This window comes from Schistocerca serialis, chromosome 3 (assembly GCF_023864345.2).
Source record: "Schistocerca serialis cubense isolate TAMUIC-IGC-003099 chromosome 3, iqSchSeri2.2, whole genome shotgun sequence".
Classification (NCBI taxonomy): Eukaryota; Metazoa; Arthropoda; class Insecta; order Orthoptera; family Acrididae; genus Schistocerca; species Schistocerca serialis.
Genome location: NC_064640.1, coordinates 73155000 through 73174798, shown reverse-complemented (window position 1 = coordinate 73174798; position 19799 = coordinate 73155000). Strand labels below are relative to the sequence as shown.

General features: G+C 38.7%; 1 protein-coding gene across 3 annotated transcripts in view; it reads left to right on the top strand.

Annotated features, from left to right (window-relative positions):
* Window positions 1–19799, top strand: part of LOC126469731 (neither inactivation nor afterpotential protein G-like) — a 240592-nt gene that overhangs the window by 31047 nt on the left and 189746 nt on the right. For all 3 annotated transcript variants that reach the window (XM_050096932.1, XM_050096931.1, XM_050096930.1), the window contains exon 4: window positions 13970–14191. In XM_050096932.1, the coding sequence (XP_049952889.1) occupies window positions 13970–14191 (222 nt within the window). The remainder of the gene's footprint in view (window positions 1–13969; window positions 14192–19799) is intronic.

The window sequence follows — 19799 nt, the reverse complement described above, 5'->3', positions numbered from 1 at the left end:
TGGGAGCCTTTATCTAATATTTTCTGGGTCTCATGAACAAATAAGGCGAGTTGGGTCTCACACGATCGCTGTTTCCGGAATCCATGTTGATTCCTACATAGTAGATTCTGGGTTTCCAGAAATGACATGATACGCGAGCAAAAAACATGTTCTAAAAATTCTACAAGAGATCGACGTAAGAGATATAGGTCTATAGTTTTGCGCATCTGCTCGACGACCCTTCTTGAAGACTGGGACTATCTGTGCTCTTTTCCAATCATTTGGAACCCTCCGTTCCTCTAGAGACTTGCGGTACATGGCTGTTAGAAGGGGGGCAAGTTCTTTCGCGTACTCTGTGTAGAATCGAATTGGTATCCCATCAGGTCCAGTGGACTTTCCTCTGTTGAGTGATTCCAGTTGCTTTTCTATTCCTTGGACACTTATTTCGATGTCAGCCATTTTTTCGTTTGTGCGAGGATTTAGAGAAGGAACTGCAGTGCGGTCTTCCTCTGTGAAACAGCTTTGGAAAAAGGTGTTTAGTATTTCAGCTTTACGCGTGTCATCCTCTGTTTCAATGCCATCATCATCCCGTAGTGTCTGGATATGCTGTTTCGAGCCACTTACTGATTTAACGTAAGACCCGAACTTCCTAGGATTTTCTGTCAAGTCGGTACATAGAATTTCACTTTCGAATTCAATGAACGCTTCACGCATAGCCCTCCTTACGCTAACTTTGACATCGTTTAGCTTCTGTTTGTCTGAGAGGTTTTGGCTGCGTTTAAACTTGTTCTTGCTATACACAAAGTCCAAGTAAGCACTTAATATGGATCACGACAATCTGATAGCATATCACTAATTTTCATTGCAGACTGGCCCAATCTGAACAGTCGAGGCTAGCAGGAGTGGTGTTTATATTCACTTCTTCCAGGTGTCACTCTTGGCACGATATGGTCCAGTTCCGTGCACCATTAGCCATTTCCTCACTGTTGTTCGTCAGGATAGAAGTCAGGAGCGGAGGGCGTTGTAAAATGAAAATTAATTGAGTGGAATGGACCCAGTTTATTCTTGTAATGATGGTACAGTGGTGCCTACGTAGGGCTGAGCAGCCCCAAGAGGGTTTGCCGTCTGCTCATCAGAGAGGCAGAGGCTAGAGGAGCGACTACTCGGGGCCGAGGTCAGAAGCTAAGAGAGCGCGGAGCTGTTTCCAAGCCGCCCTCGCCGCTCCCGGCCGCGTCCCCACGTGATCACACGATTAGTCTCTGATTGGAGGATTGATTCCGCCAACGCGCCTTGCTAGTAGCGTGCCCCCGTCAGCGCAACCAACCCGTGGGACTTGAGTCTGACCGAGGAGCACGTGGCAGGAATGTGCCGACCATGGTCTTCCGGCCAGCACCTTCCACCACAGTATGCCCAAGCCGGCTACGGCCGAACATTATGCATTGAAAATTTATTTAAATAAAATTTTGTCGGCAATGATCCCTCTTGGGGGTCTCCTCCCTGCACACTGTCTTCTCTGTTCATGCATTCCGCATCTTCATTCCATCACTTGTGGTGACGCTAGAACATTCCTCCCCTCCAAAGTGATGGACCATTGTTGTGTATGGAGTGCGACCATGGAGGGGAATGCAGGAGTGTTTGCGCCTTGATGGGCTGGAAGCTGTGGTCGCAAGCAAAATCGAGCTTCCGGCCATACCCCACCATCTTGCCTGTGCTCTGGTGGAAACGTCCCCCGAAAAATGACCAGTAGGGTACATGTCCACCTCCTGCTGCCATGAAATAGAGGAAGAAGGCAGCAACTGGTGCAGCATGGATGGGTCCAGCTTCATCGGTAGGATGAGAGGAGGCAGAGGAGGTGAAGGCTCCGTCTCCATGGGGTCATCCGATGGTGTCGTGGCCTCGCTGTCCCCTGAATCCATGAATCTGGGGGAAGAGAGATTTGAAGATCACGTATATGTGACAGAGGGATATTTGATTTTGATGGTGGCACTGCAAACTATCTGGACCTGAAAGAAGAAACATGCAAGCACCAAGTCTACAGACAATCTCGCCTCGCGCCCACTGTCTGTTGCCGCTAAAAACCCTATAATAGACAATGTCATGTGGTGCAAAGTGTTAATTGCAGCCTTCTTTTGGTGCCGGATGCTGAGGAGGGTGGAGCAGTGTGCAATGGTGGCAGCCACAAAGCATTTCCACCGGCAATGGTCCGTCTCATGGGTTCGATCGATATGAGGTGAGAAATAGTTGACGGTGGATTGAATGGTGCACTAGTTAGATGCAGTATACCATTGCATTCACAAAACGTTTCAAATTCATTTGATGTGAACTGAGGGCCATTGTCTAACACTATTACTTCAGGTAAACTTTCTAGGCAAAAAATCAAAGACAACACCTGAATCGTGCTACCTTACATTGTCAAGTGCATGGTCACAACAAAAGGAAACTCGCTATGTGAGTCAACCACAACCAACCAATGGGTGTTCCAAAAATTTCCTGTGAGGTCTACATGCACACGTTGCTATGGCAATTGCAACTTAGGCCAAGTAGTGACTTTTTGTGGCAGCGTCGACTGATTTTCCACACATACGTGATGCTGTGACGTTGTCTGTTCTATTTGGGCACCCATAACCCGCCAAGTACAGTGTCAATGTACTAACTGTTTCATTTCAACAATCCTCCAGTGTCCTTGGTGAAGTAAATGCAACACTTCTTTTTGCAAAGCTGTAGGGATCAACATGCATGACTGTCCACTGTCATTGTGAACAAGAATTACACCTTTCTGTACAGCATGGCTGTGCCAATGTGCAAGCATGGCTATGCCAGCATGCAAAGTAATGGAACACTACAGAGTTCTTTATGCTATTCAATGAGTGAGGCCAAGATGTGCAAATGTATTTGAGTAAAATGTTAAAATCTGGGTCAGCTTCTGCAGCCTGTGCAATTTTTCTATAGTTCATCAGGAAAGACTGAAGCAATTCAGAATCCTGAGCATCAATGTGACAACAAGATGTAGCAGAAGCATAAAAGTCTGTGTCAGGGCCAATTGGAAGATGTGAAAGCGTGTCTATATTACCATGTTGAGCTGTTGGATGATATGCAATCTCCTACTGGTATTGAGACAACAACAAAGCCCATCTTTGCAATTTTTGGGCAGTTCATACAGGAACCAGTTTCATCAGATGATACAAGGACTGCAAAGGCTTGTGATCTGTTACTAAGTAGAATTTCCTGCCAAAAAAATAGTGGTGAAATTTGGTGCCATCATACACATTAGGCAAAACCTCTTTTTCAATTTGTGAGTTGTTACACTGAGGTTTGGACAATACTTTTGATGCGAAAGCAAAGGTCTCTCTTTATCACCAATTCTGTGCAAAAGCACAGCACTGATTCCTTAAGAGGAAGCATCAACTTGCAATACAACTGGTTTTTCAAGATCAAAATGAACTAAACATTGATCACTGAGCAAAGTGTCTTTAAGTTTTAGGAAAGCTACTTTGCACTCATCTGTCCAAGGAAAGGGGACATTGTTGCATTGCAAACAATGCAATGGAGCTGCAATTTGTGCAGCACTTGGTATGAAGTGAATATAATAATTCATTTTCCCTAAAACTGACTGCAATTCTGTGACATTGTGAGGAACTGGCAAATCGCGTATGGCTAACAAATGCGACTGCAGAGGAAGTACACCTTGGCTGTTTATAACATGACCAAGATACTGCACCTGAGGTTTAAATAATCATACTTGTCCAGTCTACACTTCAGTCTTGCATTAGAAAACACACAAAACAAAGCACACTAATTTGCAATATGTTCTTCAGGTGTACGAACTGCTACGACAATATCATCCAAATAGTTCAAACACTTTGGCACTTGTGCAGTCAGCTGTTCCAAATACTGATGAAAAATGGCAGGTGCAGACGAACTGCCAAAAGGCAAACACAAATATTTAAACAATCCAAAATGAGTAATTATGTACTACAGATACTTTTTGAGATTCTTCATTGAGTGGTATTTGAAGATACGTGTCACCCAAATCAATTTTTGAAAAGTAGCATTCAGCACCTAATTTGTTCATTAGATCCTCTGGGTGTGGCAATGGATAAGTATCAATTAGAGTTTGTGGGTTGACTGTAGACTTAATGTCAACACAGAGGCAAATGTGACCTGAAGGTTTTGGGGCCAAAACCAGTGGACTCACCCATTGACTAGCTGATACAGGTGCAATAACTCCGTTATCTTGCAATTCCTTAAGTTCAGCAGTGACTTTGTCCTGTAATGCAATGGGAACAGTTCTGGCTCAGCAAAATTTAGGCTGAGCATTGTCTTTCAGTGTAATATGTGCAACAATATTGTTAGCTTTGCTTAAACCTTCAGAAAAGAGCTCTGGGATTTATTTTAGCACGCTAGTTACACTATCTTTTGCACTGAATGCAGACGCTGACAGCACATTGTCCTGAATGTTAAAGCCAAACAAATCAAAAGAATCAAGACCAAATATGTTCTTACAATCATGTGAATGTAGCACTGTAAAAGTCACTGTTTGTGTATGCAAGTGGTACATGACAGGCAAAGTACATGTTCCGCAGATGGCAATGTCTTGTCCATTACAAGCCGTCAGTTGCATGATAGTCTCAGACAGGTGTGGGGAGCCTAACAGTTAATATGTGTGACAATTTAGTAATGTTAGAGTGGAACCCGTGTTCAATGAAAATTTCACGTTTCCCACAAAATAAGTAAATGAACAACAAGTTTGTTTGACTGACATATTACTGTAGAAACCGCATGCTTGCTAGCAGCAAACTTGGAATATACTACATTAATGACATGAGCCTTGTGACTAGATTTTTGTGAGCGGGCCAAATTCTGATATTTGTTCCATTGCAAACACACAGATTGCGCATGTCCTTTGCTACTATAAGCATATCACTGAGCTTGTCGGGAGGGGCAGTCTTGGCGTTTGTGCCATGTATAACAGTGAGGGCAAGACTTAATTCTGTTTGCCTGTGTAGCTGCCTGTTTAGCGAACTGCATATGCAGCATGGAAGGTTGTTTACTTGGCTTGCCTAGCACAAGCCGCCGGTGGGGAATGGGGTGATCGCAACTAAGATACCCAACCCGACAAATAGCTGGCTGCTCAAATGGATCAGCCAACAAGGCACCAAATTTGTACCAATCAAGCATATGCTCTATCTGCTGAACTGATGGATCAGACTGTTTCAAAATTTGTTCTCTGATTTTGACATCAGATACATTGTACATGATCGAATCACGCAACATAATATTTGAATATAAAGCACCGCAAGCACATTTGAATTTGCATTTCCTTTTCATACCTTGCAAATCTGTGATACATTTGTACTGACCATTTTTTGCAATTAAAGAACTGAAACCTAGCTGCTACCACATTCACTTGTTGGTCGTAATAGTTTGTTAGGGCCTTTTCTACTTGATTGGAAGCAAGTTCACTTGGAGTGGCATAAGGTAAGAGTTTTCAAATTAATCTCAACACTGCACTTCCTACCATGGATAAAAGATATGGAAGATTTACAGTATCTGGGACATTGTGGGCAAGTACATGTGTCTCATACTGTTGTAACCACTTGAGCCATTCCTCTTCTTTGTCACAAAACTGCTGAAAAGGTGGCATAGCAGCTGTAGTACGTGGTGCTTGTTCTGTCAGGTGTGCAGTTTTGGTGAGCAGCTGCTGCACTGTGTTGAGCAGGATAGAAATCTGGTTTGTCTGAAACTGAAACAGCTGCATTAGCTGTATTGCATCTAACACTTGCAGCTGTGGCACCTGAGCAGGAGGTGTGACGGGGGGTCGTATTGGAAGACACAAATGAAAAAAAATATACAAGGCAAGAATTATGAACAATGATAAAATCAAAGAAATTGTCAGCAACGCCCACCTGAAAACACTGATTAGCAAAAACGACAAGAAACTGTGAAAGCAAAATGAGTGCCCCTGAAAAGCAAAGACTAGAGAGAATTAACGCGCCGGCACAGTAGACACAAAAAAGTCAGTGGCCATCAGGCATGGGGATTATTTCTAACACCTTGTCGTCAGTCGTGTGGTCTTGCCCACTCATCGCTAATAGGCTGCCTAAGGGATGTAGCATTCTCAGAATGCTATACAACAATTCAAACAAATAACATTAGTAGTTTTATCCCTAGAAAGCAATTGACAATATTTAACTTTGATTACAGCAAATGTCAGTAGTGAGAGGTGACATGAAAACAGTAAGGTTCTTGCTATACACAAAGTCCAAGTAAGCACTTGATATGGATCATGACAATTTGATAGCATGGGATGGTATGTCAAGTGTAACATTTAAAAAATATATAAAAGAAAGAGTCAAACCACTAATGTATCTCATAAACTGTAGTGTTCAAGAATGCACTTATCCTAGTAGTCTAAAAATAAGCATTGTTAAGCCAGTGAATAAGAAGGGGAATACAAAAGAGGTTTCAAACTATCACCCAATATCATTGATCCCTACCTTTATTAAGGTGTTTCTTAGCTCTCTGCTTATTTTACAAAAACAAATTGTTAACAGAGAAACAACAAGATCAGTGCACAACTACTGCAGTTGCTGAATTTCTCCATAATGTGTACACCCTCCTAGACCCAGGTATGAAGACAGCAGGCGTATTCTTAGATCTTTCCAAAGCCTTTGACACAGTCAACCATGACTTACTCATTAAGAAATTGAAGGCTTACAACATCAAGGACTCATCTGCATGATTACTCACCACATACTTGACAAGTCAAGAACAGTGTACTAAACTTTCATGTAAAATAGATAATAATACATTTCCAGTCTTCTAGAGATACAATACTGTTGGGTTTGATCCTTGGTCTCTTTCTCTTCTTGGTTTATGCCAATTACATGACACAACTTTCAAGTCACATGTAGTAAGCTATGCTGACAACACCTCACTCTTATTTTATAAAAAATACCTTGGCACATTACACTCAGCTGCAACTAAGGGTATGATTGAAATAACCATATATTTTCTACACCAGGGTGTATACACCAACATCAGTAAATCCCAGACACTAACATTTAAGATAACTGGTTCTCAAGGCTGAAATAAAAAATATTTGTGGTATTCCATCAGCAGAAAGGGATAACATTAAATTTCTTGGTGCCCATCTAGACAAAAATCTTCATTGGGTAAACCACATTACTTCTGTATGTGAGAAAATCAGCACTAGCTTGTAACTGATAAGTCAGCTGGAAAAAATAGTCCCAATTAAAATGCTAAAAATTGTTTACTATGAAACAGTTTATCCATTTCTTAATTACAGTATTAAACTGTAGGGTTGTATGGCAGACCTGCAGCTGAATAGAATATTACTATCACAGAAAAGAGCCATTAGGTTAATGTGTGGACTAAACTCCAGAGTCCTGTCATGAAACTTTTGGCCAACATAGGTTTTTAACAGAAAATTCCTCGTATTTGTATAAACTTATTATATTTCCTCTGAATAGTAAAAACGAAGTAAATAAGTGCAGTGATACACATAATTATGATACTAGAAGTAAGGGCAACTTCTTTCAGAGGACAAAATTAAAAATAAGAGACAATAGCCCTTATGTTAATGGGCAGATATGGTTCAACAAGCTGCCACATACTTTGAAAACTTGTGAACAAAAGCTGTTCTGCAGGGAGTTAAAAGCCTTCTTAGTAAATAAATGTTTATATCCACTCATTGAATTCTAATCTAGGTGCCCTCTGTTGTGCAACACAATATAATTAGAATATTAGGATGAATGTATGTATCACTACTGCATGTAAGTGTTATCTATATTAGTCTACTAAACCTATGTATGACATTTGCAAAAGTCATCAGCTTGATGGCCTTCATGCAAAAATGTAAACAAACATATAAATAAATTTTTGTCAAGTAGTCCAATCAGTTCAGTTTATCTGTCCAACAATCCCTATTCTCCTTACTGAATTCCTCAGTATTAATAGAGCATGATACCTTTATGTAATGCTACTATAGTTATAAGTAAGCATTATTTAGTTTACAAAAAATAAATGCTACTTTTTTGCAATCTATATATGTATTACTAAATTAAAGTGCCCCATCCCCACCCCCCAACCCCCACACATTTTTCTGTCTGTATGTACATCTAACCTCAGGAACTACTGTAGGGATTCTGATATGGTTTTCACTGACAGATAGACTGATCCATGAGGAATGTTTTGTATATAATTTATGATAATAATAATAATAATAATAATAATAATAATAATCAGTGTGTGACATATGTATTGATACCTGTTCCATATTTAATTGGTGTTCGAGTTGACATTTCATGGCAGTGATGGGAGCTACAAGCTGATCAGCTACAGAAGGTGCAGTGTCTGGCAGGAAAGCACTACAGTAAACAGTTGCTGCAACTCCAGAGAGTCCAAATTTTGACTGGAATCTCTACATAAACATATATATCTATACATGTTATAAATTAAAGTCCCCTGCTGCAATTTTCTGTTTGTTTATGAAGACCAAATTAAGGAACTACTGTAAGGAGTTTTATATGGTTTTCACTAAAAGATAAACTGATTCATGATGAAGTTCCATGTATGTAATTTGTTACTGCTGTGCCACACATGTTGTCCATCTGTAGATACTTACTGCTACCTGTGCAAAGCTGTGACAGGTCACTATTTTATATTTATTTGAAAGATACGGACCCTGCTTTTGTATACAATGCCTGTCTGTTGTATGCTAAATTGTGACAGCATTTTTCTGTTCTTTTCCCTGTTTTTGGTCAATAACTGCTCATAGTGGTTTATGCATGATTTCATACATATTAACCCTTTAACTGCTCTAGACATGTTAACATGCTCGCCTTTGTACCTGTCCCTGTGTGCTCTGAATGTATTTACGCACACCACCAGTTCTTCTGCCTGGTACTCTGAATGTGTCTATGCGTAGACACATTCACAGTACCAGGTAGAAGGACTGGTAACGCGCGTAAATACGTTCAGAGCACACAGGGATAGGTACAAAGGCACACTCGTTAACACGTCTGGAGCCGTTACAGGGTTAATTGTATCTGGATTCATTGTTCTTATTTGACTTAACTCTTTGAATAAATTTCCATACTTCTGAATATATCTTGCTCCTCCTAAATGTGTATTAATCTCAGCACACTTTTTATCCCACAATTTGTTTTAACAGCTGACACTGCTTGCTTGTCATTCTCTTCAATTACGTATAATTTCTGTTATCTGCCTCAGTTTTACTGGCTAACTATTTCTGACTGTACATCTGTTTTGACTGACTAGTGTTTCTGTTTCATTATTCCTACTTCTGCACTTTTTTCCAAGAGCTACCTCTCCTGCCATTTGAACAAGGCTTATAATGTTTTGATACCCTTCATCTACAGATTTCTCTGTATCACCGAGCTTCTGATTGAGTTTCTGTGAGAGAGTATTCATGTACTATCATATAAAGTGTTGTCTGCAATAAAATACGTTATTAAAGTGTCTCAGGAGAATGGCTTTGCTCATGCCACCATCTGTGACATGAGTAAAGAATTTGGCAGTGTAGGATGTGACACTCTTGTTAAGAAACTCCATTTCTGTGGCATCAGTGATAACAGCCTAAAACTATTAATAACTAATCTCCAAAACTGTAGACAGGTTGCAAGTTGTGTGTAGTGGCACAGAAAAGTCTACCAAGAAACAAATGATGGTGGGACTTCTGCAGTGATCTTTCTTTATTAGGACCATTTTCGTTTTTAGTCATGATCAGTGACCTACCCTCTTTTATAAGCTCCAATAAGGTGCTATTCACAGATGACTCTATGTTCCTAAATTATAACAATGATCTGAATAAGCCAAAAGATTCTGTTGACTATACACTTGCCCAAGCATCATACTAGTTTTGGCCAAATGGGTTTCTCTTGAACAAGAACGAAACACAGAAAGTGGTATTTCGTCTAAAGGACAAAAGTCATTTTAATGGTCGCAGTTATATAAAGCTCTTGGGGGTATACTTAGATAAAAAAACTGTCCTGGGAGCAACACATAAAGTACATTAGTGTTAAATTTTCCAGAGTAATTTACTTTTTAAGGTGTCTTATTAAATGTGTACAAGTAGCCTGTGTTAAAACATCTTGTTTTGCATTTTTTTGAAGTATTATGTCATACTGACTTATTCTCTGGGAAAACTCATTCCATGTTCAAAACATATTACCTCTGCAGAAGAAAGCAATCAGAGTCATTACATGTTCTCAACATAAAGCACATTCTAAGTCCTAGTTCTCTGATTGTAAAATAATGACTGTTATAAACCTGCATATACACCAAGTGTTAATCTATACAAAAAAGAATCTGCATGAAGTAAAATGTAGAAATAATATTCACAGTCACAACAAAAGAAAAATAAGTCTATACAGACATCATACCATAGACTATCAAAGACAATCAATAGCTATGAGATAGTGGGCCATAAACTATTTAACAATTTTTCTCAGATGATACAAGAGCTTCCACAATGTGCATTTAGGAAAAATTTGAATAAATGGCTTGTTACCAACCCCTTTTATGAATTAAAAGCCTTTATTGACTGTGACATAGAATTTTAAGCAGACAACTGTGGCATGCTGTACTGCACTATTTACTAATGTAATGATTACACTGTATAAAAAATTTGTCTATTGCTGTAATGACTATAATCGCATGTAACATCTCTATACACCCAAACACTGTTAATCAGCATGCTCATGATCTGTTTTCTTATTACATGGACAAAGACGAATTTCCGATTTCTTGTGGGTTGCAGACATGTAAATGTGAGGATTTCTATGCATCTATGGTAACCATTAAGTATTTTAAGCTAATGACTTTGACATATTTCTATTAGCCTTCCTCCATTATCTTTCAAATTTACTTCTCCATATGGCTCCACTGTTTTATTTTCTGTTCTTTGACTTACTCTACTGTTTAAATCCCTGAGGATGGTATTTTCTCTAGTCTTCCTAGTATAGTGATTTCATTGTAAATCCCTTCAAAGAACTCGTCTTTGTTAGTAGGTAGTTCATTATCAAATATTGCATACAAACCCAAGAACGTCACTGAAATTTCAAATTAACATGCTTTAATTCATATGAGATTTTCATTTACAGTCTTGAAGTATGTTATTTTACATTTTGTATTGATCACCTCTGACATCTATTTTTGGTCATTATTCTTTTATCATCCCACAAAAAACCTGTAGAGAGTTGTTCAACATATCTGAGCATATTCTCTTTTTGTTAATTTACATTAGCATGACAGTGTCTGTCTTTAGGCTGTTTAATTCTTGTGCAATTTCTAACACTTTCCGCCATCATTTTGTGTTCATGCTCCTTTTCCATAGCCATTTTCATTTTCCAAGTTTCTATCCAAACTTCTGAGGCAAGTATTGGGCTTTTTGGTAATGTAAGACTTTTACAAATGACAGGTAACTGGCCTGCCACCATATTCCTCAATCTGGAGGACCATGTGATTTTGGTTCAAGGGTGTCTTCATCTAGACTCACTGTCCTTGAGGACTTTTAAGACAAAGCTTCCCTTTTTATGGTTCCTCAGATTATTTCCTGACACTGCTGATCATTTCATGAAGATAGTTCCGCTGCTTCACCAATCGTTGGGCCATATGATCCTCTTCCACCTTCATAACTGTTGACCATCTTCACCTGTAACCCTGCCAAGTGACCCTTACAAGGTACTACCAGCTGGGTCAGCTGGACCAAGGCTTTTTTCAGAGATGTTACTCCTGCATCACTCACCATTTATCCCAGCTTTGGACAGGCAGAGCCAAGTTTCCCACTGTTGTGCCCAGGTTGCTGTGTTTTCTATATTGATATTACTTGTCCTATGGCACAATGATGCATGCAATTCAAACATGCCACTTTTTTTCTTGCCTCTGTGCTATGAGAGGCTAGTGAGAAAAGCATCAAGTAGATTCACCAACACTTTCTTCAAGAGACAAGGCTAAGTAAGAACTCTGAGTACCACCTCATAACAAATATCTGAATATGGCTTTTTGAAGTTACTGTTACTTGTACCAATTTATACAATTAAAAGGCCATATAATACATCCAGTTGATGTTATAACAATCAAATACACAGAATATACTCTGCGGCATAGCTAAAGACATGTATATGCAGCAGCTTACATAAAGAAATATTTTTATTTAGGCATAGTTAGCAGTATTATTTCTGGTTTTACAAGGAAAAAAATTAACTGTCTTAATATAAAATAGAAGTGTGACAAATTTTCTTTGTGTGGCAGTTTTATTGTACAATGGCTTTCTCAGTCCACAGACACTGTTATTCAGCTCCACAAGATGATTTTTATATGTATTTTTCTTGGTTCATTGGTGTGTGTCTGCTTATTTCTCTCTTTCTATTTGTGTTATGTAATGAGCCAACATAAACACCACAACATGATATATCTAAAAACTAACACAAAAACTGGACTCCAAAGAAGTGTTACAATGGTGTGATGTATCCTCATTTTATCTTTCCAGCAGTAGTTTCAGACTTATATTAGTGACTTGTTTGACTGCGAAATAAAATATTTGAGTACTCAGTTAATACTTTTGGTACTTTGGGAAAAAAGCAACATCTTTTATGGTGTATGGCCACTGAAAGAGAGGGTACTGCATATGGAGTACTAAACCAAACTTGCCAAATGAAAACAAAAATAAATATTTAAATATTTATAGAAGAAGCAAATGTGTCCTTCATTTGAAGTGATTTATAGAGACCACTAGAAAATAAATTAGGATAGTCAAGTTGCCAAGTATAAAACTTAAATTCTACTTTGAGCTTTGAGTAAATTTAAAAAAATTCAAAGTAAAAACAGATTGTGGAGAAGTTTTATTGATAACTCTGTGCTGAGCCAACAGGGGAAGAAAATGCTTTTCATTAACATCTCAAACAGAAGTCACTAAAATGTTAGTACTCTATGACCCCTTGCCGCATTGGCAATTGTCTGTTTGACAACAGAGATGAAAGAAACATTAAGAAGAAGAAGGTGATGACCAGATGCAAAATGACAATTGATCCAGTTGTAAATAACAGATAATTATGGAGTATGTGTTTCAGACTTACCCATCTCCATAGTTAAGTGGTCACCACATCAAACTGCCATATGGAAGATACAGATTTGATTCTCAATACTTTAAAAGAAGTATCCATTGATGGGAAACTTGAGTAGGGATCATTCACCCTCATGAGTACAGTACTTGAGAAGCTACCCAAGTGAGATGTAGTTTAGAAACAGCCACTATTAATGCCATTGAAAGCAGTACTGGATAGCCCATCTCGAGCCTCTTGATTAAGGGAATGCCAGAATAGTTCTTATGTAGGCCATAATTGATTCCTTCCCTGGTAAGTCTTCCTTTTCAATAACAAATATACAGTTCCATGAAAGTGAACACTTGATAGGATATCTCTATGCCACTTTCAGGTAGATATAAGCCACCAAGCTAAGAGCCCAACTGTGTGTATGGAATGACGACACCAACAGTCACAGCATGAGTGGAGCTATCCTTGAATTGTAAAAGGAAAGACTCAGTGTTAACATTTTTAGAAGGCTGTAAAAATCACAAACTGAAGGGATCAATAAATAATCTGTTCCCCATCAAATTGGTGAGATTTTACTAGCTTTTCAGTTCACATTTACAGTTTCAACAGGTTGACTACTGTTTCTGTGACTTAAAATGAACTTTTCTTTCATTCATTTAAACATCAGGTTTTCAAACAAATATAGAAGAGTGCTACTTCATTTCATTTAGATGGCAGAAATAAATAATATTTGTCTGATATATTTATAATGTTAACATTGCAGCTGAAAACTTTATAGCTATAAATTTCTGCAAATTCCAGCATTAAGCAAAAATTTAGATTATTATTTTAGAACAGTGATTATGAATTTTATTTTCTATATAAAGTGAAGTACAATGTTTGTTACTCTACAGGTTTCAGCATGGCCGCGTGGTCGTGGTCTAGGTGGAAGTGGCCAAATAAATTATATGGTGCACTCTCTTGGACATCCAAATGATTTCAAGCATTGGGAAGAAAATGGAGCAAAAGGCTGGGGCCTGAGCAGCATGCAGGCATACCTGGAAAAGCTGGAAGGCACCTGTATGCCTACAACACGTGGCATTAAAAATGGCATTTGCCACAAGACAACTGAAAAGGTGTGGCTCAAGTTCTCAAATTATTTTTAATTCTTGTAAGATTTGAGAATGATTATTTTAGAAACATAATTTTTTTTTAAAATATAGTAATATTTCTGACAATTGAAGTGGTCAGAATGAATCCTAAGAAAGTGTACATATACAAATAGGTATCAATAACAAGTGAATAAAACTGCACAGGTATAGAAGACATGTAAGACACAGCTGCACCACATCTTCTGTGACCAGAAAGGTCAATGCTGTGGTGAGTTCACTCATCAAACAATTGTCCAATGAAACGTACACATGAACCTGAAATTGAGCGCCAGTATGTCTCACTGACATTGAAGAGCTTGACATTGACATGTTATTGAGCTCAAATTGAGCAGAATTATTAGCCTCTGTTTAATGGATCTTTTGTATTGCAACATTTTGGATATTACAGGGCATGTTACTGAGACAATGACATGTGTGCATAATCAGCAGATAGAAAAAGGTCATATATAGTAACAGGTGCATACTGCATAGTCTCTTTTGACTACAGCATGGATTACTTGCCAATATAATCACTTGGCCATAATTTAATATGCAACATCATCCACAGTGTTGATCTGATTCTTGGTTAAGATCTGTATGTTGAATATATGGTGATGACGATGATGATGATGAGGTCCCATACTCCTTGACAGAGCATAGTAGATGATGTGGGACACCCGCACCGCCGTACTAGGCAAGGTCCTAGCGGAGGTGGTTTGCCGTTGCCTTCCTCTGACCGTAACAGTGATGAATGATGATGCTGATGATGACACAACAACACCCAGTCATCTTGAGGCAGGTGAAAATCCCTGACCCCACCGGGAATCAAACCCGGGATCCCATGCTCGGGAAGCGAGAATGCTACGCAGAGACCACGAGCTGTGGACTGAATATATGGTGGCATTTGCTGAAGACTAGAATGCAAGCATGTGTGTCATTGCCTTGATTTACATTCTCTAGAAACCACAAATGCCTCAGAGTGCATGATATTATCCTTGGTTCCCTGGTTCTTGAAGTCCCATATCATGCCTGCTAAACTCACCAAAAACTGGTTTAAAAAGATGGATTATGCAAAATTATGTACACTAGTCAATATTTGGGGTTAAGTGGCTTTTCTCCACTTCTATTAGAATTATAATGTTTGTGATAGCACACAGTTTATACAGATAGGAGATTACGTTTCTTCCTTCGTCAACGTATCTAGATGAGAATAAACCAGTTATTATTCAATGACACTCTGTTTGTTGACCCTCACAGTGGAAAAATGTGCAGTGGTAAAAATATGAAATTAACTGTACACACAATACAGTTTTCAGTAAAATTACCACAATGATAAAACCAACTGCTAAACACAACACAATACATATCCAGAAATTGAAGGGTAGTTATTTGAACACACATTTGCTCATACATGTGGATTCATTACAGACACAGGTATTAGCATATTAAGAGCAGTATGCAAACTTTTCTGTACCGACAGACATAATTATTACTCATATGATTCCTAGTTGCAGACTTTGTTATGACAAATTTTGCCCCACATAGTGTTGAATGGATACAAGTTGCAGACTCTTAGTTGAACTAAAATAGAGATGTTAACACGATGACTGGACCTCAAAGACTCTAATCTACATAGATCTCACTTGCTTATTTAGACTGTCAATTTTGGGATGGTGTGGGCTATTTAAGGACTGGTGTGCATATGTTTGTTGATTTGTTGATCTCAGAAACTATGTTGCGTTTTGAGAAACAACTTAATTAGATTCTTTCATTCTGAATGGACTATGAATTTTAACAGTTATTTAGTTTATGGGATATGTTGAAGGTTAGTAAATTATAAAAATGTATAGAACTGTTTTATGCTTCCATTCACTTATGAGTATGGTCGCCATATTGAAAATTATTTTACATAGTGATAAATTATTCAAAATCTTAATTATTGGCTTGATCAACTTATGAGGGTGTAATCTATTTGGAAAAAAAATATAGCAACAGAAGTACAGCGTCAAAGTGCAGAATCTAGCAAGGACTGGGGCAGAATTGGCAATGGAAAGTTGTGAATGTGTGAACTTTCAGTGCCAATTATTTCATAAGTTAATTAGTTTCATGTAAATGAAAGTATTTTACTACGAAGTCAGAACATTTGCCATTCATAGGTGTAGGTCCATTTAGCTGCATTTACATATTAGCTCACCAAATATAGTACACATAAACTGTAGTATTAACTTCCGTTAGCCATATTTTTTAGTTAACTGAACTTCTAGTAAAACTAACTGAATCACTGAAATCAGCACATTCAATATAACCAAGTGAATAATAAACTTAAGTGGAATTACGTATTTGAGTAAATGTAACTCCTTACATAAATAAATATATTGAAAATATGATAAAAATCAGAAAAAAAATTAGTTATTGATGGGAGTAGAAAACATAACAGAGGGAGAGTATCCAGCTTTCTACATCTTAAATGGAACAGGCACTGCTTCATTATCTCCTATGGTTACAGCCACTAGAGCAGTGCTTAACACTGATCTGGCTAATATCCAAAGTAGGGAAATCACCTTGCTGTGTTTGTGAGATAAAGTCCATGTAGTCGGCCTGATACATATTTTTGAATATGATACCTGTCCAAATATTAGACAAGAAAAAAAAAAAAGAGACAAATCTTTGCATTTTAGGACTGAGTGGTGGTTGCCTCGGTGTATTTATTTCTTTCCTACAAGTGTCTGTGTGTGCACGTGGGTAGCAGTGCTTTGTAACTGAAGGTTTGTGAGCACTTGTGCACTCAGAAGTAAGGTCTGAGAAGAAATTTCATTGTGAAAAACGTTAAAACTAGACAGAAAAATGCAAGCAAGCAAGTACAGCACACTGCATGGAATTCTATGGAGTTCATTTTTACAGATTACAGTATTGTACAGTATTGTTTAATTTGAAGCTTGTGGGTAGGTCTAATTTATCTTAATTCATCAAATTACATTCCTTAGGAAATGGTGTTCATTAAAGTTATCGATCATAGGTTCCGTTAAACTACAAATACTTCATTAGCATTTAATTTATCAGTTGAATTCTCTCCAGGAAAGCATCATCTGTTCAGTTCAAAGCAAATTTTTAAATCAGGGAAACTGAGCTATATCTGGAGTTTATCAGGATCATAAAACCTGTGACTATTAGCAAATTTTCTTGTAATAATCTGTTTTTTTCCTCAGTCATTTTAAATCACTAGCACATCGGCCTAGCAGGAGCTGTGCAATACTTGAGCACCAAAGTGGAAACACTCTCGAGGCTAATACTGTGGGGGCCCTGTCAATAATGTATTTTTTAGGAGAGCTCTGTCTGGCATTCTGCAGTGTTAATGAACATAACAGGTATCTTGTATTGTGTATGCAGTATTAACTACTAAATACTGAGGACAAGCTAAAGAGCTACTGATACACCATGGAGGTGAGGGACCAAAAGCTACTTTAAGTGCTTGTACCATACTTTAGAAGGAAAATGCCGTCATATACAGTGAGGATTGTGTGTGTCTCCCCTGTAGAGTGGAGACTGCCACTGCATCTCTCTTCTACACATTCACCTAACCCAGCACCCATTAGAATTTTTTGAGAATAATTGACTAGCAGCATTTTCACTGCAGTCATTTGGAGAGTGCTCTTGACTTCGGTACCAACTGCAAACATAAAGGTACCTTCAGAATGTATTTTTACCATCTTCAATTTTATGCCACCATATTTTGATGCTGCGGATGTTGCATGTGAGGTTTTATGATGTGCTGAATTCTCTGTCAGACACTATAAACAGTTTTCCAGTCATAATAATGTGTCATGTAACTAATCTGTGATAAGTTCAGTCATATGAGGGTTGACTGAAAAGTAATGCCTCCACCTTCGTAACTCTTCAACAGTTGGTAGCATTAGTATGCGGCAGGTACTGGCTTGTTATGTAGCCTCTGCTCTACAGCTCCAGTTGGCAGAAAGCCTTCGCATTGAACGGTTGTGTTGTTACAGTGTGACGTATATAACACTGCACAGATGGTCTGTCAATGCGATTTAAGCAATGTGCAGTCATTGAATTATTGACAGCAGAAGGTGCCACCCCAAAGGAGATTCATCAGAGAATGAAAGCAGTTTATGGTGGTTGTGTTGATGTGAGTACTGTGTGTCACTGTGCCATGGCACGCACAGCCACACAAACACAACGGTTGGCTACCGCGACAGAGTTAAGTGGCGCCTGCAACTTAGTTCAGGTGCGTTCCGCAAGCCGACGCTAGAGACGTTCCCACCAAACATTCAATCATCCGTGAACTACACACACACATGAGCCTTTTTCCAGCACAAATGGTCACATGATGATATCACCATCTGCCAATCATTGACCGCCAATGGCCGCCAATGATCACTCCGGAATCAGCGGAAGAAAACTGGAGCCACTGGGTTAAATAGCCAGAAGAAAGGAAAGCAGGCATCTCTCAACCCACCATGGACTGCTGCCCAGAAGAGACTTCAATGCAGCCGGAACATCCAGGTGCCACGTCTCTGCTACGCCGGCTGACAACCCTGGACTCTGCGCCTGTCTACTTCCTCGGCATCCACCGGAGAGTGTCAAGGGAAAACCAGACAAAGGAATTTAAATTTAGTTCAGTTGCTAATATTTCAATTCAATAATGTGGCATAATTCTTTGGCTTGTTATAAAATTTTGGCAGGAGAAGAAGCTTTTTGTTTTTGAAGGAAGTTTATATTTTTGTGAAATTAAGCAGTGGCCTTGCTACACCTAATAAACATTTTTTGTTCACAAATGTCTGTTAATCTGTGGATATAACACGTTGAGTGAGTAAGTTTAAAGCTGTTGAGATGGGAACATCTGACCTGCATGTAAAACAAAGAGTTGGATGTCCTGTGACAGCAAGTTTCACAAGCAAAATGTTGACAGATTGATTCAGGACAGTCATTGTATCATTCAGAGAGAAATTGCAACCACAATCTGCATTTCACAAGAATGTGTGGGTCATATTATTGCTTTGCTTGGCTATCAGAAAGTCTGCACATGATGGGTACACTGGATACTGACTCCTGAAATGAAAGTGCACAGACTTGATATTTGCCAGGCACTCCTCGTGTATTATGAGAATGAAGGTGACACCTTTCTCCATTCAATTGTGACAGGATATGAAATGTTGGTACACCATTACAACCCATAGATCAAATGTTAGTCTATGGAATATCAACACGAAGACTCACACCAGAAAAAGAATTTAAGATGCAGCCCTCAGCTGGAAAAATCATGGCCACAGTGTTCTGGGATGCAGATGGTATTACCCATGATAATTTCCTTGATCGTGTAATAGTAACAAATTCAGAGCATTACATCACAATGCTGCGAACTCTGTAATGATGGCTAACAAGGGTTTGATAGGAAAGGGAAATGTTTTTCTGCAGCATGACAATGCCAAACCACCTACTTCACATGCCACCACAGCAGAACTTCAGAGACTGAATCTCACCACGATACAGTATCCTCCATACAGTCCAGATTTAGCACCATCTGACTGCCACCTATTCCCAATAATGAAAGATGATCAGCGGGGACATCATTATG